At 40.2% G+C, this 22,966-nt stretch overlaps 1 protein-coding gene across 5 annotated transcripts; it reads right to left on the bottom strand.

Annotated features, from left to right (window-relative positions):
* Window positions 1-53: 53 nt before the first annotated feature.
* Window positions 54-22,879, bottom strand: OGT (O-linked N-acetylglucosamine (GlcNAc) transferase). Of its 5 annotated transcripts, none has more exons than XM_058848294.1 (22): window positions 22,665-22,853; window positions 18,851-19,001; window positions 17,738-17,981; window positions 16,145-16,213; window positions 13,018-13,134; window positions 11,598-11,677; window positions 10,214-10,409; window positions 9,806-9,946; window positions 9,531-9,631; window positions 9,185-9,338; window positions 8,979-9,080; window positions 8,608-8,787; window positions 7,708-7,866; window positions 7,012-7,101; window positions 6,142-6,267; window positions 5,548-5,718; window positions 5,312-5,428; window positions 5,065-5,232; window positions 2,964-3,116; window positions 1,970-2,222; window positions 1,656-1,779; window positions 54-1,111 (listed from the first exon to the last, which is right to left on the bottom strand). In XM_058848294.1, the coding sequence occupies exons 1-22, from the start codon at window positions 22,699-22,701 to the stop codon at window positions 937-939; spliced, it is 3,108 nt and encodes a 1,035-aa protein (XP_058704277.1). In that variant the 5' UTR covers window positions 22,702-22,853; the 3' UTR covers window positions 54-936. The 5 variants fall into 5 exon arrangements, with proteins under 5 accessions (XP_058704277.1, XP_058704276.1, XP_058704280.1 ...); XM_058848293.1 differs by having other exon boundaries at window positions 18,851-19,031; XM_058848297.1 differs by lacking the exons at window positions 18,851-19,001; window positions 22,665-22,853 and adding an exon at window positions 14,364-14,508 and having other exon boundaries at window positions 17,738-17,785.
* Between the last annotated feature and the right edge of the window lie 87 nt (window positions 22,880-22,966).

Here is a 22,966-nt window from a genome sequence, read left to right on the forward strand (position 1 = left end):
CCCAGCACGGTTCTCTTTCTGACAGCAGCACAAAACGTGAAACACCGGTCAAATCAGTCAAACTGGCAAACCAAAGCTTTATTTTTTTTTTTTTTAAAGTCTTTGCTACAGTACCTAGGACTGCACCCCTATACATAATTAACAATTCATTCCTGAAAGATCTGTATTTGGCACCAGTTTGTGTTTACCTCAAACACTCGTGGGGAGGATTAATTTCAAATCAAATTTGGTTTTTTAACAGAATAGGAGCTGCCATCATGAAGCCAATTAGCTGAGTTATTGGAGAAGCTTAAAAAACGAAACAAAACAAAACAAAAAACAAAAGTCCTTATCTTAACCAACACATTACAGAGAGCTCCAAAACAGAGGTCAAACATTAAAAGGCTGATATAGGCTCAAGTGGTTTATAAAACCTATAAAAAAAGACTACACCAGCACATACGCCCTTTCAGTCCACGCAGTTTAGAAATTAACACAGGGAGCAACTCGCTAGCTGGAAATCTTGTCATGGGAGAACCACACATATACCAACAGGAGTACCCAAAATCAAATGTTAAAACGCTCCAATTCCCAATCCACATAAAAGGAGAGAGGTTCGTAGGAAGATTAAATCAATCCATGATATCATAAACTGGTTGGGCAGTTCAAACTTCCCCAAGCAACCACTTTGTCACTCATACACAGAGGGTCACATGTACACGGCTCAATCCCATTCAAATTCCTCATGGAATAAAAGGATCCCAGGCTCTTTTGAGTCTTTCCCTATCATGCAAGAAATACGTCTGGCTGTGCTTTAATCACCATCATGTATTACTTCAGCCACAGAGTACCAGGCAGATTAAGTAGAAATGCACAGTTTTTAGCTCATCATCTCTGCACATCTGTTGGAGAGGCTCAGTTCCTGGAGAGTTCCTGGTGGGCACACCCAGTCTCTCTTCATGCAGACTCGCTGGCCTCCACTGGTTTGATCATGTGGTCCGGTTTGTTGCCCGCAGCGTAGTGATCCCACATCTGGAGGTACAGCCGCTCCAGGTCCATCGTGTACTGCTTCGTGTTGAACAAAGGGCTGGATATTCTCTGCTTCCAGACTTTGCCACGGATTTTTTTCAGGCTACAAAAGAGTTGAAGCAGTCATGAGGATGCTCCAAACACTACATAATACTGTTTACCTTAGAAACCTGCTATTTTCAGCTAACCCAGAACTGCCTGTACAACTGTTTCAAAATCACCTGCTCCCCCACCTCCACCAAATTCCTGTTCTATCTCCCCTCATTTCTGATACAGACCAGCAAGACCACTTGAAATCAGAAGAGCTGCAACATTAATTTGCTGCATTATCTTTACAGCATGATTTTAATCTGAAGTGACAAACTGCTTAATATTCAATTTAAAAAGAACAAAATGTGAACTGCATTGCACTTTTGCACATAAGCAATTTCTTCAGAATTGTTACTCAGCTGGGAGCTGCTCTTAAGTTATCATAAAAGCAGAAGCTGAATTAACTGCAACACGAGACACCTCTAGAAGAGGATTGCCCAGCTATTTTACATATAAAGTATCTGCAAGATTAAAAGTACTGATGTCTCAGCACTGTGCCCAAATACAGTACTCTACATTCTTGATATTCCCACATTACAGAGTTCAAATTTGCTTACTATTCCAGGTCAGTTCCCAGTTTCACAGCAATATCCTCATACTCCTGTCTGCTTTTTGCAATGAGCTCAAGACAACCCAGGCAAGTGAGCTGAGAGGCAGCAACTCGTGAGGCAAGAGTCTCACCTGAAGAAAGCAAAAGGCAAATCAAAACCAACAAAAACAACCAGGAATGAGTTTATCAAGTAATTTATCACACACTAGGAGTTACTTTCCTTCTGCCTCTGCAAAAGGCAAAGTTTGATGTGTCTGCTGTTACTAAAAAATTCCTAATATTCCAACCCATGTATTCAATGTAAGTTCCCCACTGCATTACCTGGCATAGTGACCATTGGAGTCCCAGCCCAGAGCACATCCATGCCAGTTGTGTGCCCATTGCAAAGGGGAGTGTCCAGACAAACATCAGCCAACTGCCCTCTCCTCACATGCTCTTCTTTGGGGGCAACAGGTGAAAAGATGATTCGGTTTTGGGCAAGGCCCAAGTTTTGTGCGTACTGCTGGATATTGGGCTCTCCTACAGCTGGGAAACGCAGCAGCCACAGCACACTGTTAGGGACTCTTTTTAGGATCTGTAACAAAAATAAGAAGTAAATACAGAAAGTTTGGAGAGGAACGTTTACTTTTCTGAACAAAAAATTGCCACTAAAATGAATACTAGTAATATTAAATAATACTAAATAATACTAAAATGAAGTGGAAGGCATCATCATTCAGTACTTTAAGGTACAGAGCAGAAATTAAACAGACCATCATTATGAATGAGATCATTGGGATTGCATTTCTGATCCCACTGAAAGAGCCAGCGACTCTGCGCAACAGTTTACAGAGCCTTAAGAGATTAAGTCTTGAACCTCATGATCTCATTTATTTATAGGTCTGTATTATGGAATATAAAAAAAATTACCCCCAAGTAGTTCCCAGCAATACACTGTAAGCTGGAACCTGATACAGATGCTCTTCACTCAGATTTATCAATGTACCAACTGCCAAGGCCAGTTATAACTCAATTCCAGACACTAAGGAAATCCAAAATTATTTCACAATGGGGAGCCAGCATACTTAAGCTGTCCCAAACATAAATTTTCACTCACTAGATACACAGATATCATTTGAAATACATTTAAAACATTCTATATTCTACTAACACTAAACAACTAACACTGCAACATGAGCACTGTAAGGATTCAAGTGGCTCAAGGTCAATGTTTTCCACAGAGAAGTTAAAATTCAACCTGCATGAAGTTTCTGCTAACCTGAACAGCTTTGCCAGAAGTCTGACCTTAGATTTCCTACTGGATACAAATACTCACATTAGCCCACATCTGCAAGGTGGAAGGATCAATCTTATAGAGCTGATTGAAGTTACAGTACACAACAGCATCCTCTGGTAAGCCGTACTGAGAACGGGTAGTTACAATTATAGTCCGTGGAACTTCTTCACCAGTTGCTGCTTTGTTGTTTATCTGAAAGGAAAAAAAAGAACTATTGAAACACTGAAATTGCATGAAACAAGACTATGCCCTGTGGAATTGTCCTGAAACACATTTGTTAGCATAAAAAATTACTGTAAGCATATCTTTGGTTTTATGATACAAAACAAAATTGTCTACTTACCCACCGCAAGAATTTAACTGGTATGTGTACACGCTTGTGGATGCCACAATGTTGCAACCACCAAGGCAAAATACACTGGGCATTTTCATGCCCTTCCTATATCTCCCCGAAATTCCAAGTAACTGGAATAATTGGAAAGAAGAATCATATAAAGAGGCATTACACATGGAATCCTATCCTCTTTAAGGTCATGTAATTTCCTTGAGACCAAAAATAAAATTAAAACTGAAAGACAGAATAAAAAGGTATTTAGAAAGCAAAGGTGGGGTTTGGTTTGTTTAGATTTTTGTGGTTTATTTTTGAGTGGGTTTTTTGTGTGTTTTTCTCTTTTAAGATAGAACACAGTAAGCACAGAACAGATAATCAATAGATGCAGACTTGTATGCAACTGATAAGACTATAAGGAACCACCTGACAAGGAAAATAATGAAAATGCTGAAAACTGGAAGAATTAATGACAAACTTTTAAAAATAATGGATCTTACAGCCTTCACAAAGAATAGGAATATGCTAATAAAAAGCAGCAGAGGATGAAGTTGGAATAATCAAGTTACCATGCAAGAGTCTTGAGGATTAGTAAAATGGAAGCAGAATTTTTAGTTTTTTTAATAATGGCATGCAATGATGGGATCAAAACTACATAGAGAGAGCAACACAGCTACTTAGAGCCTTCTTCCTTATATACATGTATTTTTATATACATATGTATTGAAAATTTAGACAGTGGCATTGCAGCCAGCCACTGATGACACATTTGATTTGAATGACAATGACTCACTGACTGTTAGAAGATGCACAACAGCTCAGCAGAAGTTGGTAAACATGCTATTTATTCAGGTCACTGAGACCTCAAAGAACACAATACTCAGTTCTTGTTGACCTATGGCCAAAAGGAGCTGAACTCAGCACAAAGAAATGCTATATTAGTGCCACTGAAAGACAGAAATCCTATTTTAGAAGTGCACAGACAGAGCTTAGAGTGTTTCATCTCAGTGGTGGAGTGTTAAGACAAGAATTTTTTATGATAACTTCAGAAAAAATTGCTAATAGCCTTACTGATCAAACTATTACCAACTCAAAGAATTAAGTGTCAGTTGTGAAGAAAGAAGTTGAAAATAAACCCAGGTATGAGATTATGAACAGAGCAGTGGTAATAAAAGGTATCAAAATGATGTAAAAGAGGTTCCCAAGGGACTGTAAACTGAATAAAATTCACAAGGTAATGAGTCATGCCAATGCCAGAATATGGCATTTCTAAAAGGGAAAAAGTGTCCTGCAGTGGAAGAAGAGTTAAACACCACCAGTAATTGTCACTAAAATCCCATGAACTGTTAAGCCCTGAGACGTGGTCATATAGTGCACAATTTGGAAAGATGTAAGGAGATGAATAAATGCTGAAATACAGTGGAATAACTTTGTCTCTATTCTGTTACTCAGCAGGTTTTTTTTCTAACCAAAAAACACAACTGACATTGAATAACAGGTCACAAATCTAGGTAGATTTGAGGCAGTAAGAAAATCTTGTCTTCAAATTCAGAACAAGCAAATGTCTTCTTTATGCAACAAGAATGAATTTCTTTGGACTTTAGATACCTCTAGATACAATTCCTCTACCTTTGGGGGAAATATCATCTTCCAGTACATCTGTGGCTTATAATGAGCTTCCTTCAGTATGACAACTAAACGAACCAATATAACAGAAAACACATTTGCTTTGAGGTTTTTCTTTGTTGTTATGTTAAAACATATATATATACAACATAAACATCAAGGGAACAGTATCCTGAAGTGCCTCACCTGAGTAGTTGCTAATCCATTACTGATGTTGAAGCCGTTGATAGTAATCTGAATTTGCCCACGATTTATCATCTCAATCACAGCCTCTGCAATGGTGTTCATAGGGATCACCGGCATGCTGAGGGCGGCATTGCCATCGGCATTGTCACAACTGTCAGGACACTTCATCTGCAATAAATCACACAGGGTTCAGAGGGAGTACTACCTTCAGTCCCCAGGACTGTACACAGACAAGAGTAGCTCTCACCTTAACAATCTTGACATCAGGAAGGCTGTCAAGGAATGCCTTCAAGTCAATGCCATTCAAAACAATCCTGTTATCATAAATATGACCATTGGACTTGAAATCAATGACTGCTTTTTTCTGTCAAAAAAAATGATGTCAAGAAGTTACAAGATCCCTTACCAATACTATACTAAGTGCCATTTCATAAAGACACCTATAGAAAACACCTATTTTTCCTGCCCTATCTTCCAACGTACCTTCAGATGGGGGAACATGTTGGCGTGGTCTCCGATAAAGAAAGTGTTTGGCATGTAAGCTAATTTCTCTGAATACTGCTCAGCCACCTCAACTGGTGAGGTTTCTTTATCTGTGATGATATAATCCATGAACAATGCCCCACTGGTTCCAGGATACCCTAGCCACATTGCCTAAAAGACAAGCAAGCAAGGCTTCATTTCCACGTGCATTGCAAAAATAAAGGCAGTTAAAAATCAATTAATTTTAAGTTACATTTGCGACATACAGGTTCAAGTTCCTTCTTCTGCTTTACCAACTGAAGACCCAACCCCTAACTCCAAACTTTCAATACTAAGACAGTGAACAGCTCAAAGGTATTCTAAAATTGATCTCTCAAAGCAAGTTTTCCCCATGATGCACAGCTTGAAGCCAGAACACCATCAATGATTACAGCTTCTCTCACCTGAGACAATTCCTGTAGTCTAGAATGACTCTCATTAAGGCTCCTCTCATTCTCTTTCCATAGGCATTTTAGAAAATGCTTAGTCAAAAAATCCCCCTAAAAAACTCTGACAATTGATTCTGGCTTACTAAAAGCCCTCTAACTTTGTTACCTGAATAGGTGCTGGTCTCAGGGCAAACAATTCATTGCGGGCTCCTTTGGTGTAGCCATTCATATTAATGAGAATGTGAATGCCATCCTGATGGATGCGGTCTGCTGCTTTTCCATTACATGGTATCTAAGAACAAAGAAATAAATACATAAATACATGTTCTTTTTGTTTTCAGTCTTCCAGTAATAAATGTGGTTAGTCACCAGTATAACAATGGATAGATAGCAAGAGCAAAATTTAATTTGAGACTTAAATCTTGTTATTCCTGGTTTTACAGACACGTAAATCCTCAACGCACCAGGAAATCTGAGTAGCAGTAAAACAAAAGCTGAAGGTTAGGAACTGAAGTTATACAAACCAGAACACCCTCCCCTACACCCACTCCTCTAAGGCTAATTAGTAATTAAAACTCACATTTAGTGCAAGTGGCACATTCACAAACTAAGGTACTACAGAAAATCAAAATGAAGATCAAGAATAAGCCAGTTAACTACTCCAGAGGGTTTTGCCTTGACTTCTGTGTATACTGAAATCCTGGTCAGTTTTCACACTGAACCTAGGGCAAGCTTAAATGTATTTGCAGTTGAGACATCCTGACTTCTCCACAACATTTAAATATGACTTGAGATCTAATGTGAGTTATTAAATATTGATAATATTATTTTTTAATAATCACAGGTCACAAGATAACCACCACATCCCAGGTAGGGCATAACACCAATATATCTACAAATTTCAAAACTGTCAAGACTAACATCAGCCTAACTCAAGAAATAATTGCAACTAAGAATCTCAAACTACAGATTCATCTCTTTCTTCATTTAGAAAAACTGAGGTTTCCTAAAAGGTCAATGCATAAAAAACACTCACCTGAGATAAGTCAATGAAATGATTTGCTTCAGCCATCACTTTTACACGGAAGTTTGTCCCATCATCAGGACTCAGGGCATAACAGAATACCTAGAATATGAGGCACCAAAAATTGAGTATCTGTGACATCCTGTCCATGAAGTAACTGTGCTATATTGCAATTTTAAATTACATCTAGTTTCACACAAACCATTTTTATTTACATGCATTTACCAGTTGAGAAAGAAGTAAAAGAAGAGGCACAGGGCCACTTTTTGACACATTTGAACCAAGCCTAGTTCTGGTGCCAGAGTATGGCACTGAATCCTGCACAAACATATATCCACTATTCTCATCAGTGCAAGGTGAAGTAACAGACAGATCTGCATAAGAATTAAATCTCTAAGAATGCCTTCAAGTCACCTCTGACTTTGTAATTAGTGAGAATCATAACGATGAATCAGGCTGAATAGAGCTAAGCCTCAGGGAAGCTTTTAACAGTGACTAGTTCTCCCAAGTAGGAAACCACAAGTGTATCTGAAAACATCATTTCGTATCGGTAAAGGAGGACAACTCAGGCTGAAGAACACTTCATAAAAAACAAACCCAAGAAGTAAAAATTTGCTCTTTCCTCGTTTAATTGCTTGCACAAAGAAAAAAAAGAAGTGCCACTTATAAGCATATTTAAAGCTTTAAGCATGCCATTTTTATTTTTACCTCAAATTTGTCTGGGTTATGCATGCCTGGAATTGACTGCATTAGGTGTGAGGTTGGGTGGTTTCCAAAATCAGAGCTCACATAGCCAATACGAAGTCGACCTTCACTGGCTTTCAAATCCTTGGGATGCTCATATGGTGGCTTGTGAAGAACATTAATCTGCCAAGAAAACACACAAGTGTTTACAAACTCGGGAACTAAAATCTAAACAAAGGGACAAAACCCCCCTAAGAGTTTTCAGAATTAACCTTATCCCACATTCAAGCAAGCAGTCACGGACATCTGTTGTTCCAAACCTGTGTTCTACATATTCCACTGGAGCCAAGTGCAGTGCCCACACACTGTGTCACAAGATGTGATGTCTCGGCTCTCAGACAAATACAGACATTGCTACTGCATTTCTGCTTTTCTAACAGTTTCAGTAGTCCACTCATGACTATTAAATACACTGATACCACACCACAGTCCTCAGGAGGTTCTCAAACCACAAGGCATTTGTGACCAAAACAGGACTGATGTAAGGCACCACAGCACTTGTTCTGCTCTTTGCTCGCCATCTTGCCCAGGCAGCAGATTGTAACTACTATCCCTGACAGCATTATCAGGCTACTCAGACAAGTCACTTTGACTGTGCTATCTTCCATTAGTTAACCAGACCCTCCCACCAGCTGACAGCACATTTTCAATTATAAATGGCAACCTGCACAAGTAGTCTGTCTCAAAACTCACAAACACTAACAGCTATGAACGTTACATCCCATCTCCTCACATGTCAATGACTCAGAAAGCTTACAAAGGCTAATACTGACAAATCTGAATATTAGATTTTGAGTAGGAACAGGCAAAGCCCTAAAGAACTTCAATCAACAATCAACAACTAGCCTGTATGGAACTTCCTACCTTGTCCAAACAGAGGTTTCCATGTCTCTCAGCAATTGCCTTCCTAAAACTGTGAGAAAGGGGATACAGCATGCTATGATGTGGGTGTACAGAAGGCAGTCTGTTTTTCTCCAGCTGATCAGCTACAATGCTAACCAGCTTCTTCATTCTTTCATCATAGTCTGTCCAGTCACAGACAATCTATAAAAAAGGAAAAACAAAGATTAGGACAACAGCTTCCTTTGGCCTGTGGAAGTTAGAACTTCTGTAATTACTGTTGACTACTTTTTCATCTTAGCTCCTGATTTAAGACTTAAGTCTAATTCTTTACATTGAAATTAGTAATCTCCTGCAGAGGAATCCTATGAATAACAAAGTCTCATCTTCCTCACCTGCAAACAGTGGGCCAAGTTGCAATAGGCATCTGGGAAATCAGGTTTCAGTTTCAGAGCAGTACGGTAAGAGGCAATGGCTTCTGGTATATTCCCTGAATCCTGTGAAGACAGAGAAATGAGTCAGCAGGTAAAAATATCCTCAGGGTAACTACTCACAGTGCCCCACCACACTCTTCTAGGAGTGAATCATTCCCATGTGCTACCTTGTGAATTGAGGCCAGGTTGCTGTGGGCATCAGCAAAAGCTGGGTTTATCTGAATGGCACGGGTGTAGCACTGCAGAGCTCCTTGAACATCCTGCATCTCCTTCAAAGTGTTTCCCATATTAGAATAAGCATCTGCAAATGTGGGGCTGATTCTGAAAAAGAAAAGAGAGTAAGTCACGAACAAGAAAAGTTCCTTCTCCAAGGAGAAAACATGCTCATACCCAGACTTTTCTATTTGAAGAGCAACTATGGAAATTACAACACACAACTAAGTCACCTTCTGTACAAATCTAGGCACTTTCCCGTTAGGAAAGGCTGGGAGTTTTGCAGGAGTATCCATTTACCTAATAGCCTCTTTGTAATGCATCAGAGCTTCCTGTAACTTTCCCTGCTGTTGCAGAACGCTTGCTAAGTTTGAATGCGCTGCAGCAAACTCTGGAAACACCTGGAAGAAAAAGAAGTTGACTTTGTCTCAAATATCTCAAGCAGACCATAGCAAAAATATCTGTGCATTTATTACTGTATTTTCTTATTTTTTTGAGAGAGAGAGAGGAAAAAACCTCATGTCCTATTAACACATTCCCAGTTTGAATCGCCCACCTCTCCCTCACAACTGTACCTCAAGAGCCTTCCGATAAAGACGAACAGCTTCCTCAATATTGCCCTGCTCCCGCTTGATGTTTGCCAAATTGTTGAGAGAATCTGCATGGGTGGGACAAAGTCGAAGGGCTGTGTTGTAGCATTCCTCTGCTTCTACCACCTTCAAAAAAAGGGGCACTGTTAATATAGTAACATTTACTGTAAAAGCACTGTTTATGAGAAGTCATCATACAATCACTTTTAAAGGGAGAAGTCATCATACAATCACTTTTAAAGATTCAAGATGGAGATTTCCTGAATTATTCTTTCTTTTAAGTGAGGTTAGCATCCATTTTAACAACTTGCCCAACAACTTAACTAACAGGTAACAGCTGGTGTCTCTTAAAAAAACCATTCACTGTAATTTTAAGAAAGAAATGCTCCTTACACTGCCTTTCTCCTTCAAGGCATTGGCCAAATTGCAGTAGGCGTCAGGGAAGTGGGGCTGGAGCTCAATGGCCCTCCTGTAGGTGTCTATGGCCAGGTCTATCAGGCCCTGCTCATAGTACACACAGGCAAGGTTGCCATGCACAACTGCATGATTTGGGCTCAAACTCAAGGCTCGCAGATAAGCTGCCACAGCTCTGTAACAAAATAAAAGGAAAAAAAAAGAGAAGGGAAACAATCATCCACAGAGCAGGAATTATTCACCTTGGTACAGTGTATAGTAAACAACACTAAGTCTTCCAGAAAACAAGCAAAGCTCTCAGATACTTTAACGCTCTTCATTACTAGAAAAAACACCTTTTTTTCCTCACTCTATTTTTAGCTAGTTCATTATTCAACTTTAACAAGATAAACAGTATCACATTACATCTTTATTCTCTCCACCAACCTACCATTATTTACTTAGACTTAAATAATCACTTTGCTTAAAAGTGAAATCTTTAATTATATGTTCCTATAGCACTATATAAATGGCTGATGTATTCAAATCCAATTTCTAGAAAAACCAAACAATATACATAAGTAAATGTTTAAAAGGTGATGTAAAATCTGAAATTATGGAAAAACATGCCTCTGTTTGGTCCACTAATTAATGGTTAAATCAGTATCACTGAATCATTTTGACTTTGTGCAGTGCAGATAATTAACCTGTTCCTGAAAGCTTTTATTAAATTTGGGGCCACAAGCCACAGCTATCAGAAATTAAAAACCCATCAACAGATGCAATATAGTACAACGCATATAAACAACACAGCCTGGATCTTTTCCCAGGAACAAAAGATTCATGTATCAGATTAGAGGTCTCAGAACAGGTTAGTCCAACAACACAGCAATACTACTGCAACCTGAGGCAATAACACGAGGCAGATATGTCACAAATATAGAATATTCAATTAGATGTTTAGCTGAATTCCACCATTCCAGTTTTCTCAGATAGAAGGGAAATTTTAGAAGAGACACACTTGCAAATTATATTCTGAACCACATAATGAAAACAGAGAATTCAAGCATTCAGGTCTTTCTCGTGCATCTTATTTTCACCCTCTTCAGCCTTAATTTCAAATCTATTTTCATCAGAAACTCTCATTTTTGACAGTGCATTAAGTACAAGAAAGCAACATGAAAGAATGCATTTCACTGGAATTTTTTATTTTTATTTAAACAGACCAGTAGCCTGGTCTGTCTGTACTTCAAAGCCATTTGCTTGCTAAGCTCACAGCTGAAGCCTTTGCTACCCCTGTCCATAGATGCTTCACAGAAGGAACCTAATCTGTATCTTGATACAGGACACAAGCCACAGAGATCAACAGTATTGATTTGCTTACCTGTCAAATATCCTTGCCTCCTTCAGAACATTTCCCAGATTGATATAAGCATCCAAAAAATTTGGGTCAAGTGTTACAGCCTGAAAATATTTTTGAAGTAAAAGTTTTGAGCATTAAACACAAACACATTTTCTATGAAACTGACTTGCTGTTTTTTAAAAAATTTATAAAGACAATCTGTAAGCTTGTAAGACTTTATCAATAACCCAGTAAGGAAGGAAAACATACAAACCAATAACAGAGCAAAGTTATTTATCTGTAGAAATGACAGCATATACTACCTTCAAATTTATTTGTTTTCTTACCTATTGAGTTGCAACTACTGCAGAATAAAGTGTTACGCATTTATTTCACATTAGGCTGATCATACTTAACACTTCTGTCTACTGATGCTATGTTGTCTTTAGCTTGTTTTTAGAGAAGAAACCCTAAAAACCCTTATATGTATCCTTTATCTACTGTAAAGTAAGACAGAATTTTAAAGCTTTACCAGTGAGGGAAAACACGCTGTTCACAACAACAAAGAAATAGCAAATACATCACGGAAAATTCAGTAGCCATTTAACTGAAACATCTTTGCTCCCTTCAAAAATAATAAAATGCAAAAAACCACTTAAACTGATGAAGTTAAAGAAGCTGCAGCACAAAGGTACACGAGTATTTGACAAGCCCCACTCTTACAGTCTCATAGGAACTATTAATTCCAAATGAAATACTTCATCTATCATGAACTAGACACAGATCCAAAAAAACAAAAACAAAAAAATCTGGAGAAGCTAGACTTTTTTTCTGTAGATTTAAAGCCATGAATTTCAGGAAGAAACTGTCGCTGCATCCTAAATTCAGCTTTACGGCACTCTGTAAACCTTAGAGATGAGGACAAAATTAATTACAATGCCAATTAGACACTAATTGGAAGGTATCAGACAACTACTTAATGACAGTAATCTAGAGAAGTCTGAACAGCAGTTAAAAATAACCCTGGAGAAGAGGAATTAATGTCTCACTTAAAACTATTCTTTTCAGTTACTCAAAGGACAGTAATACCTGAAACAAAAATCACAATGCAAAACGATTTTAAGCACCAAGTTGATCCTTTCTCTTACACATAAAACGTGCAAAAAACCATTATCATCAAATCAGATTTTTAAAGAAATTAGTCTGGGAAAGGGCTGAAGAACAGTTTAACTAATTTTCTCATATTTGACACGTGTGAAGTCCTAGGGGAGCTCTAAGTGTCTCTCTCTAGTAGCATATAGGCAGTTTGAAACATCAGCAAGTTTAAAAAAATAATTAACATGAGCTGTTAATGAACAGGATCATACAAAGTTCCCCACTATCAAAGTATTTATCACTTGCAAGCACACAACTGCATGTACATTCAAATCTGGCAGTGAAGCTGACTCCCTAAGGTAGTTACCTTTTCAAAGTGATGAATGGCAAGCCAAATTTCTCCTTGGGCATTGAAAACACAGCCAAGATTACTCCAAGCCACTGCAAAGTTTGGTTGAGTCTCAATTGCTTTTAAGTAACAGGCCTTGGAATAGTTAAAGAAGAGAGATACAAGGGAAGGGGAATATTTGTAAAAAGAAAAAAATGAGAAAAAATAATTGTTAGTATGCCTTCTCTAACCAGCCAAAAGTGACCCTGCAGTATAGGCTAGCTTGCGCCAAAACTAATGCGCTGCAAACTGTTGTTGATCCTGCGCCAGCGCAAACCAAAACCCAGGTGCAAGCCCACCATTTTTCAGTTATGCTGGTAACAGATTAACATTCCTTCAGACACCAGACCACCACAGAAATCATCTCAGAAACCATTCAAGTAGTGCACTAGAAACATCTGTCGCCCGTTAGTGCGTAAAAAAATCAAAAAAGTACTGCGTAAAAACAGCTTCATTCTGAAACAAAATTTTCAAATATTCTAAATCAGAAAGAAATTACTTAAAAAAAAAAAAAAAAAAAAGAGGGAAAAAAACCCTACTGAAAAAATAAAGCCATCCCTCAGTTTTAAGTGTGCTAGTCAAATGAGATGACACACCCCATCCTTATCTTGTTTCCTGGTTTCTTCAAATACAACCCAACCTCTCCTGCAGCTTCAAAACCTCAAATGACAGGATTGCATGAAGGTTTAGGTCCCTGTAATGCAAGCGCAAGAAATCGCTGCGCATCCTACCCAGCACGGCGCCACGCTATCGCTGCGAACTGCTTGGCTCTAGTGATTGCCCCAAGGTGCAGTGAACAGCCAACCAGAATCATTAATCTACCAGACAGGCCCACACAAAACTTGTATGTTAAATTTGATGTCTGGACTCTGTAAATGCGTTACAACCCAATTTTATCCAAAAGGCTGCAGCCTGGAGCTCGGGCAGTCGCCCGATCAGAGATTAATCATCGAGTCAACCGTTCACGGGGGCTTTAATCGCACGCAATGCGCGTTACCGCTGCGCAGCCTTTGCGCTACTGCAGGATCACAGCGCATCATCAGAAGAGCAGAACGCTGCAATCCAAACAAAGAAGAAAAAAGGAAAAAAATGAACAACCGGAAGAGTTAGAAGCTTTTACTATTAACTATCTCCAATTATTTCTTTAAAAAATATTTTAATTTACTTTTACTTTATTTCTTTGAAAGAATTTGTGGCTAATAGTATAAAATATTCTTACATTACTTGCTTGTAATTAAATATTTTAAGCTGTTTCTGAAGCCACAAGACAGAAGATTCAGGCATGGAGGCAAATGGTTTTGCTGTGGCAGTTACAAACCCGTTACCATATTTCTCATCATGTGACTTTTCGGTGCGTTCCTTGCTGGAAGAGGAGGAGGAGGTGTGTGTCTGCCCTAGATCCAGGCCTCGAGCTCCCTTCAGCGAGGCACCTTACGCATGGAATAGGAGGTTTCACCCACCTGAAACCTTCTAAATACAATATCAGTGGTGAAAAACCAAAAACAAGAGAGAAAATAAAACAAGATCATTAGTAAGAGTTCAACAAAGCAATTGCATTTTTTTGGATATGTCTTAACACATGGGAATGAGGATAATCTGTCTGTAACAAGGGAGACATGCAGAAGGGAGAGGGTTAATCGGGCAATTGCATACAGCAGGGACTTTTTTTTTTTGGAAGAAAGGCTCTGAAACATCTACAAAGAAATTAAATTTTAGTTCAAACTGTAAGGAATCTGCTGGCTTGATCTTTCAAATGGACTGATAACCAAAGAAACACATTGCAATTTACTCAAGATGTTTTTCCTCGTTTATTAAGTTCTCACAAAACGGAATAACACTTTCAAACTAGGTGTCTCCAGAGCTCTGAAACAAAGAAGTCAGCAACCTAAGGCAGGCGCAGTGTCTTGGCCTATACCAGTCACACTAAAGCTGCAGTGAAGTGCAATTCGTGTTAGCTGTCCGCTTGGTGGGCTGAGAACCAAGTGTCTCAAAGACTGTTCAACTCTGAATGCTGCTACACAATGTTTTCAACCTGGATCCGACCAAATCAATCAGGCTGCCCTAAGGTGGTACACGCATCCAAGTTGTTTTCAGAAACAAAGCAATATTGAATTTTGAACCTGCAGTCCCCGTTACCCCACAAAGATTCCCACCCTCCCTAAATGGTGCTGCAGCCAAACAGACAGCTACGCTGTTCATACACTCCACTTCTGAGCATGCGCGTGGGGCTTGGAGCGACAGCCGTGGAGCCCAGAGTGGATCTGATTTCTCCACACTCCTCACCCCTGCAGCGCGGACGCGTAAGGTGGCTTGTAACAAGACAATTTCTTTCTGCAATCCAAATTTTAACGTGCCAAGAATTTTAAACTCATCTTGGTGTTCGAATTCTCAGTTTAGGAAACGCACGACTGCTAGAAGCCACCTTTCCACTACAGCAAGTTTTCTTTTGATCAGTTCATTTACCAAACAAACCAGCTTTGTCCTTCCGATTTCTTTATTTTGGGGGAGGGGAGAGGGAAGACATGAAGAAAAGATATTGGGGAATGGGGGTGGGGGGGTGGTGTGTGTCGCATACTGCAGCTATTATTTACTAGCCTTTCTTCCACTATCAAGGGAAGGGAAAAGTTAAAAGAATAAAAATCTTTAAAAGCCAATATTACAAGGTAACATTTGGATAAGTTTCTTCTCCACTTACAAGCCACAAAGGACTTTAGAAGAGCAGCCTTTTCAATAGCACCTGCATCGTACAGGGATCTCGAGCTAACCACAGGCTCTCTGCTTGGCACCAGCAGGCAAGCCTCAGATCTGAAGGATTGTTACTTATTTCCAGATGAAAGCATGATGGAGCCCCTGCCCAATACTTCAGAATGGTATCAGATAGTCTAGTTCAGCAGCAAGGCTTGGTAACTTTCCATTTCTTGACTTAAATCAACTTTTTAACATGGACATGCCATATCTTGCCCTGCAACTACTCTGGGGTGTTTCAGTGCCTTCAGTTTTCAGAAGTTTCTCGGACTGTCTGTAGATCAACGCAGATTTGAAGACTTGGTGCAAAGTTCAAGTTTTCAAAACACTGACGTTTACATGTATTCTACCCAACACCTACCTTGGCTTCTTCCAAGCGACCCAGGGCTTTGAGCAGGTTCCCCAGGTCACTACGAACACAGTACAAGTCCTGAAAAATCAAAATCACACCATCAACTTCAGGACTTCAGATTCCCCACAGATCTTCAGAGAGAATTTGCAAAGAACAAACCCAGTCCTCTAAAGTTTAGCTTAGATTCGTAATAGATACATCACAAATGTAAATTATTTTTCTTGACCTAAGATTACAAACAGATAATCAGAGAAAATTTTGTCCTGTAGAAGTACAACTGTAAAGAATGAAAAAGAAGCAGTATTTCATACAATTCCTATTATGTAGAAATAAAAAACTGAAAACAAATGCCCCCCAGTAGCTTAAGTCCTTTTGCCACATATAAGAATTTAATTTTTTTTTTTCAAACCACAACTCCAAACCTGTACTCTTAAGAAATACCATTGCCATTATGGCTTTTTAATAAAGTGATTTTTCTGCCTGTATCCCTAAAGAAGTTTTTCTCCCTGTTTTGCCCACTAATCCATCCATTTCCAGCAGCTTTACCACATGTTCTTGTTCTTTCATTTGACATGAAAGCACAGTCTAGAACAGCATTATCCAGCAGTAAAGACCACAGAGAATGGAGACATTTTGTCAACACTAATGAAAGGATCTACCAACCTAAACAAAACCCAACTCCTGCAAAAACCCACCATCTCACATTATTCTAACCAGTGCATCCACTAGTCACACCACTTGGCACAGTAAGTTAGACAAGTTCACACTGGCTTAAGAACACAGAGAAATACGGTTCTGGACTCTTGTTGGACTGGGTTTGCTTTTGCTTTTCGTACAGAAAAAGGATTTATGCACATGGGACCAATGCTGCACTTGAAGTACTTTTTATCAAAATGTCTGACTAAAGAGCAAGCAAATACCTTTATCATGCTGAGCAATACTATACAAATTTAATGAGTATGATGCAAAATAAACAAGGGACAGCAGTCTGTTTACTAAAAATGTCAATTTGAAACAGTTACAGCCAAAAATCCAAACACCAGATCAATCTTATAGGAGTCACTTATATAGACGGCCAGTTTCAGCCTATAAAACCTGAGCTGATGCTCCTGTAAACCCACCCACAATGGAAATCTAACTCAGTCTACAGCAGAAAACTTACCAAGGCAACGCTCATCACCATGAAATTTCTGACTTCATGATAAAGTAACACCTGGTGATTTTCCAAGATCTCACATTCAAGTATAAGCATCAATTCTCTCACTGTACTACTACCTCAAAGCACCCAAAGCTAAATATGGGGCCATTCACTGAAGCTTCTGCCTTCAGAAAAGAAAAACCTAACCTTGCTTTTTCTTAATCTAAAGAGGTAAGCATGTTACATATACAGAAAAGCAAACAACCAGTAGCCCTTACTGCAATATACAACTTCTTGTGACAAAAGCCCCTCCAAAGATCCTTAAAAACAGTATTAACTGCATTATTAAGTTTATGGCCTACAGGTTGGAAGGGTTATCTATTGTTCATTCTTTGAAAGCTGCTACTTTTGTGTCCTAAGGCAGTAATAAAGAATGGACCTTTATAAAATAAAGCATTACTTACAGGATTGTACTGAAGGGCAGACACATATGCCTGTACTGCTCCTTCCATATCACCTGCAGCTACGAGTGCAGCAGCCAAATTAATATATCCATCAATGAAATCTGGTTTGAGGCGCAGTGCATGCCTGTAATGTTCTATTGCTTCCTGCAGCTGTCCACGCTCCTTGTACACATTGCCTAGATTTGAATAGGCTTCGGCCAACAGTGGATTCTGTTTGATTGCCAAAGTGCTGAAGTGAGCAGACCTGGAGAAAATAGGCAAGTTAGCAAATAAGACATCATAACCCAAAAACAAACAAAAAAACCCCAAACAAACCAACCCTTGACATTCAGTGTTTTTCTGTTTATCTAGTTACTCTAGTGAACATTAATGCTTAGGAAAACCAAACATACAGCCGACAAATCTGGACTTACAGAGCTGTCCTGTATCTTTATGCTCCCACTTTAAATTCTGATCGCCCTGGTTCCCATTTTAGGTTGTACTGAACAAAGACAACTCTCCTTTACAGTCAGAAGGGTTCAGGTTGTCTCACCAAACCTGAGCTCCATGCACTTAGAAAAAACACTACAGGAATCCCTCTTACAGCATCTGTATACATTAAGCAAAGTTCCACTTGATATTCTTTTCAAGAAGCAGGACATGACTTACATGTAAAATTCTCTTGTATCCTCACTCATTTCCCCGTATCTGAACTACTACAACTTCAAAATCTAAGTCAAAAGCTCTTACTTCCTTCACCAGCAAACATGAATTTACAGCTAGAACAAGTGAAGTTCAAAATGCTGGAGGCACAGAAAGAAAGATCAGGAACAGGCAAGCAGAAAGAACATAGAAACAACTACCAGATCAGAAAACTCCTTTAACTAAACACATTGCTGTGCAGGAAACAGTCTTACAACTTAAAGAAAAAACCCCAAAACCAGAAACCCTTAGACTGTAGGTGGAATGAACATTATACATGCAAATCCTGCCAGTACACACCAATGTGGCTGATATTCCAATTTTAATACATACAATATTAAAATAACACAACAGTAATGGCAAGGCCTCCTGCTTGTTGTAAAGCTGATGAGTCCAAATTCCCCAGCCAAATTCCAGAGGGAAGAAGCCTACCTGTCCAGTCGGCGACACTGGAAGTGAATGGACGACAGTAACAAAAGCACACCAGTGTTATCAGGCTCCTGTCTCCAGAGCTGCATGCAGTGTCTCTCTGCTGCTTCAAAGTCTCCTGCCTGATACTCACGATGAGCCAACTCCGCTAACCCTTGGAAGGAAAGCATACGTTTCGTTGGTTCTGGAGAATCACCAAAACATTTAAAGGGGGAAAACAAAAGTTAGATGATGGGAACAAAACAAAAACAAAACAAAACAATGAAAAAAAATGTACACAACTAATGGATAAAAATGTTTGAAATGATATGAAACACTACACAGGTGACAGTTGGGACTCTTAAGATTTTATCTGTACCATCCTTGATTCCATCAGGTAATAATAGCAAAAATGCAGACTGTCATGACTACAAATATTTGTAAGTCAATCATTTTCCATTACTCTGAGACTCCTGTCATGATATATTTTAGTTCCAAACAGTGGAAGTGCTGCTAACAGATCAATGACTCTCCTCACTCTTCCCCATGACTGAAAATTCTATGCTTTACTACAATAAAAAAAGTTCTAAGAATTTAATAGGGAAATGAAGGACAGGAGACAAAGACTTTAATAAAGGACTTGAACAAAATAAAGTTTTGCTGTGCAAGTAGTGAAAGCCCTTAAAAAACAAAAGGGGGCAAAAAAAGCTCAATGGGTAACATTCCTTGAATTGCGTGTACTCCTACATTTTCTCTGAGGAGTCAAAACCCCTTCACAGAAAAGGATGGGTCTTGAAACAACAATATCTGATGAGAGACAAACACACACTTCAATGATTATGCAACTGGCCTACAGGAGGAACCATTAAACAGACAGGGTACAGGAAAGGAGTTACTGCTCCTGAAGGCTTAGCTGGAACAGGTGTGACAAAATAGTTTTAGTATTTAATACCCAACTGCGAAGAATGAAATACTTAAACGAAACGCCACCTGTTTTAGACAAAACAACCAGAAGTGAGAAAAGTAAGTAAAATTTCTTACAAAGCAAGTGCAGCTTGGAAAAAACTCACAACCATTCATCCTAGAAAGAAGTGCTGGCCTTCAAATTCTGCCTTTATACCAACAACTCTTACTATTAAAAGGTTTGATTACCACAAGTATCTCTCATTTTTCCTCCTGTACTCTGCAGCCCCTTAATTCCATTCATTAAACACTTCCCACCTCATCCTACAGTTTTTAAAATCTGGAAACTAAATGAAACAGATAAACCTTTCCTAATACAAGAAAGCACCTCAATAGCTGAGCCTACATTTTTGTAGTGAGGCAGTACAAAAGTCCAGAGACCCTCATGGTTTTGTGAGAACTTTAAAGATGGACAAAATAATAAAGTGATTTGGTACAGATTTACTACCTACTGTTTATTTTATGAAATTGGGATTGATACAATTTATTTAAATTACTTTCAAATTTGGGGTTTTAGCACCAGTAGGTTTTAATATATAGTATCATATATTATATTTAATATAAGGCTGCAAGTCCTCTGATATAAGTACAGTAGTTTTTCCAGATAGTATATGGTCTCTTTCAGTGCTATAAATTGTTTCACAGTGAATTGGAACTACCACTGCCACTCATTTTCGGATAATTTACAAATTAGTAACCAAGTATCTTAATCCAGATCAGATTCCTGTTTTTCAAACCCTGACTAAGGGCAAAGTGGACTTCAGGATCTGGTTAAACCTACTGGCAAAGATAAAGCAGTACAACCTTTATTCAACATGAGAATGTTGAACTGTGGCTGGAAACCTCACCACTTATAAATGCTGCTGACAGTAATACTGGAGCACCAGCAGACTGTTCCTCACTTGGCCCCCCTGACTTTAACAAATTTTGCCCTTCTGGCAGTCAGCATATTTTCAAGTTCCGCTGATGGCACCGACAGAGAAACCAGATAGAGGAAAAGCATGTCTCATGAACTCAACTTCCTGTTCAAATACATTTCAATTGTTCTAGCAAATTTCAAAGTGAAAAAAAAAAAAAAAGGCACCCCAAAATAAAACAACCCAGGAGTTTACACTTCAAGACTTATGACTGCAGGGAAAGAAGCTTTCGATAATGATCTAAATGCTATATTTTGCCTACTTGAAGCAAGAACTCAAACTGAAGTTGCAACTTCCTGGGCAAGAAAGCAGGCAGTACAGATTTAACACCTGGGAATGAGAACTACTAACAAAAGCAACAAAAGAAGAAACGCTGACAATTTCTTTCATTTACCAGGTCTCTCTGTTTACAAAACAACCTGCCCTTTGTCTCCAGAGACAAGTCAAACTCAGTGTAAAATTGCCAGTCATCTACTTCCAAGCATTTATTTTATGAACGACTGTGAAGTTCACTGAAAAGCAGGAAGTGGACAGCCACATCGCAAAGTCCAGAATGAGTGAAACTTAATACAAAGTTGGCTGGAAGCTACGCAGTGCAAAATATCCGTAAGACAGCCCATGAATGGATGCTCACCGAATCCATTTGTAAAGAAAGTAATTGCAATGAGGAGTCACAGCCTGGAAAATCCCTTATCAGGTCTTGCATAAATTAATTCCTGTACCTACGCTATGTGCTGCATGCTTCGACTATGACCTTGGAAAAGTCTAGTACAGTATGGTGACAATGACCTTCCCTGAGGCTTCTACACAATACAAGCAAAACAAAAAGCTGCACAGAACCATCAGAAACGCGCCCAAGGCTATTTCCCCACCCCCAAAAATACCATCCTAAAGACTTGCAATACACTCATGCTCAGCCTTATGTTCAGACACAACCTAGTTCCAGACAGCAGCAGTGGTTACCTCCAGCTGGGAGGTGCTGGATAGCACAGAACTCTCTCCCAGCGTGCACGTGGCTCTTTTTAGCCCCAGGGATCCAGGCTACAAGAGGATGCTGCAGCCTCGCTGACCACACACACAGTTCTTGCTGAGAACGTAGGAAATACCGTACTGCAGCACTTCTCTGTATCGCTAATGTTTCTCTTTAGATCCCTATCTCCGCACGGCTATCCCGTCTCTTTCTCCAAAAAATCCTCCTTTTCCTTCTACTTTTCCCAGGCATCATTTCAGCTCTTCCTGCCCCTCTGGTTACAGAAACCCCCAAAATCTGGGGGATAAAGCTGTGTTTTTCCTTCATCCTTTCAGTAAGCATAACATTTCTTTCTCTCGATTTCTCCTGATTTCTCCTCTTCTCCATTCCTCAAGTTCCGGATCTGCGAACTAAATTTAGGGCAGGATCTTTCCTTGATACAACACGCTACCTTACGGTTCAGAAAAGCGCTTTAGTGTTCGGCTCTGCCACAGAATCAAAGAACGGTTTGGGCTGGAAGGGACCTTAAAGATCATTTCCTTCCAATTCCACCGCCATGGGCAGGGACACCTTCCATTCGACCAAGCTGCTGAATAAAAAAGTCCTGCCTAAGTGCAGCGAGCGATTCTGGGCAAACCAACACACATTTTGGGTCAGGCTTTTACCCTACTTCGTCCTCTAACGCAGTCACCTGATAGTCTGATAAATATAGCAGGAGCCCGCCGCACTCACACCTCCCCGCGCCTCCCCGGCAGCGGCCCGGGGGCTGCCCACGGGCAGCGCCCACCGGAGCGCACCCAGGACCGCGCTGGGGCCCGGGGCGCACAGACCCCCACAGAGGCGGGAGGGACACCCCCGCCTGCCGCGTCTGGAAACTTCCGCCGGGCGCGGGCCCGGCCAGCGGGGAGCGGCCCCGGGGGCGAGGGCACGGCCCGGTCCCCGCTGTCCCCGGCCAGCCCGCCCCCGGGGGCGCCGCAGCGCACGGTACCTGTGCTGTCCGCCACGTTCCCCACGGAGGTCGCCATCGGGGCAGGGGCCGGGGAGGCTGTGGCGGCAACGGCAGAAGGTGCGCTCGGGCCGGGCCGGGCCGAGCTGCCCGCGGTCGCGGCGCGCTGAGGCGGCGCTCCCGAAATGGCGGCGGCGGCGGTACCGAATGGCCGCGGCCGGAACTATCTCCGCGGAAAAGAGTCCGGGCGGCGCCGGGCAGCGCTTCCACGCGGAGGGCGGAGGGACCTGCTGGAAGCGGCGCGCTACTCTCCAAAGGTTATCCTTCCGCACAGCGCTGCGCCA

This window comes from Poecile atricapillus, chromosome 12 (genome assembly GCF_030490865.1).
Source record: "Poecile atricapillus isolate bPoeAtr1 chromosome 12, bPoeAtr1.hap1, whole genome shotgun sequence".
Classification (NCBI taxonomy): Eukaryota; Metazoa; Chordata; class Aves; order Passeriformes; family Paridae; genus Poecile; species Poecile atricapillus.

Bases quoted from the DNA above. Each gene is read 5' to 3' on its own strand.
- OGT (XM_058848293.1), bottom strand. From the start codon at position 22,701: ATGGCGACCTCCGTGGGGAACGTGGCGGACAGCACAG. The intron at 10,410-11,597 runs GTAAGCAAATCA...ATTTTGTTACAG, and splicing joins GAGGCAAGGATATTTGACAG to AGCTGTGGCAGCTTATCTGC. The intron at 7,867-8,607 runs GTAGGAAGTTCC...TTTTCTTGGCAG, and splicing joins GAAACCTCTGTTTGGACAAG to ATTAATGTTCTTCACAAGCC.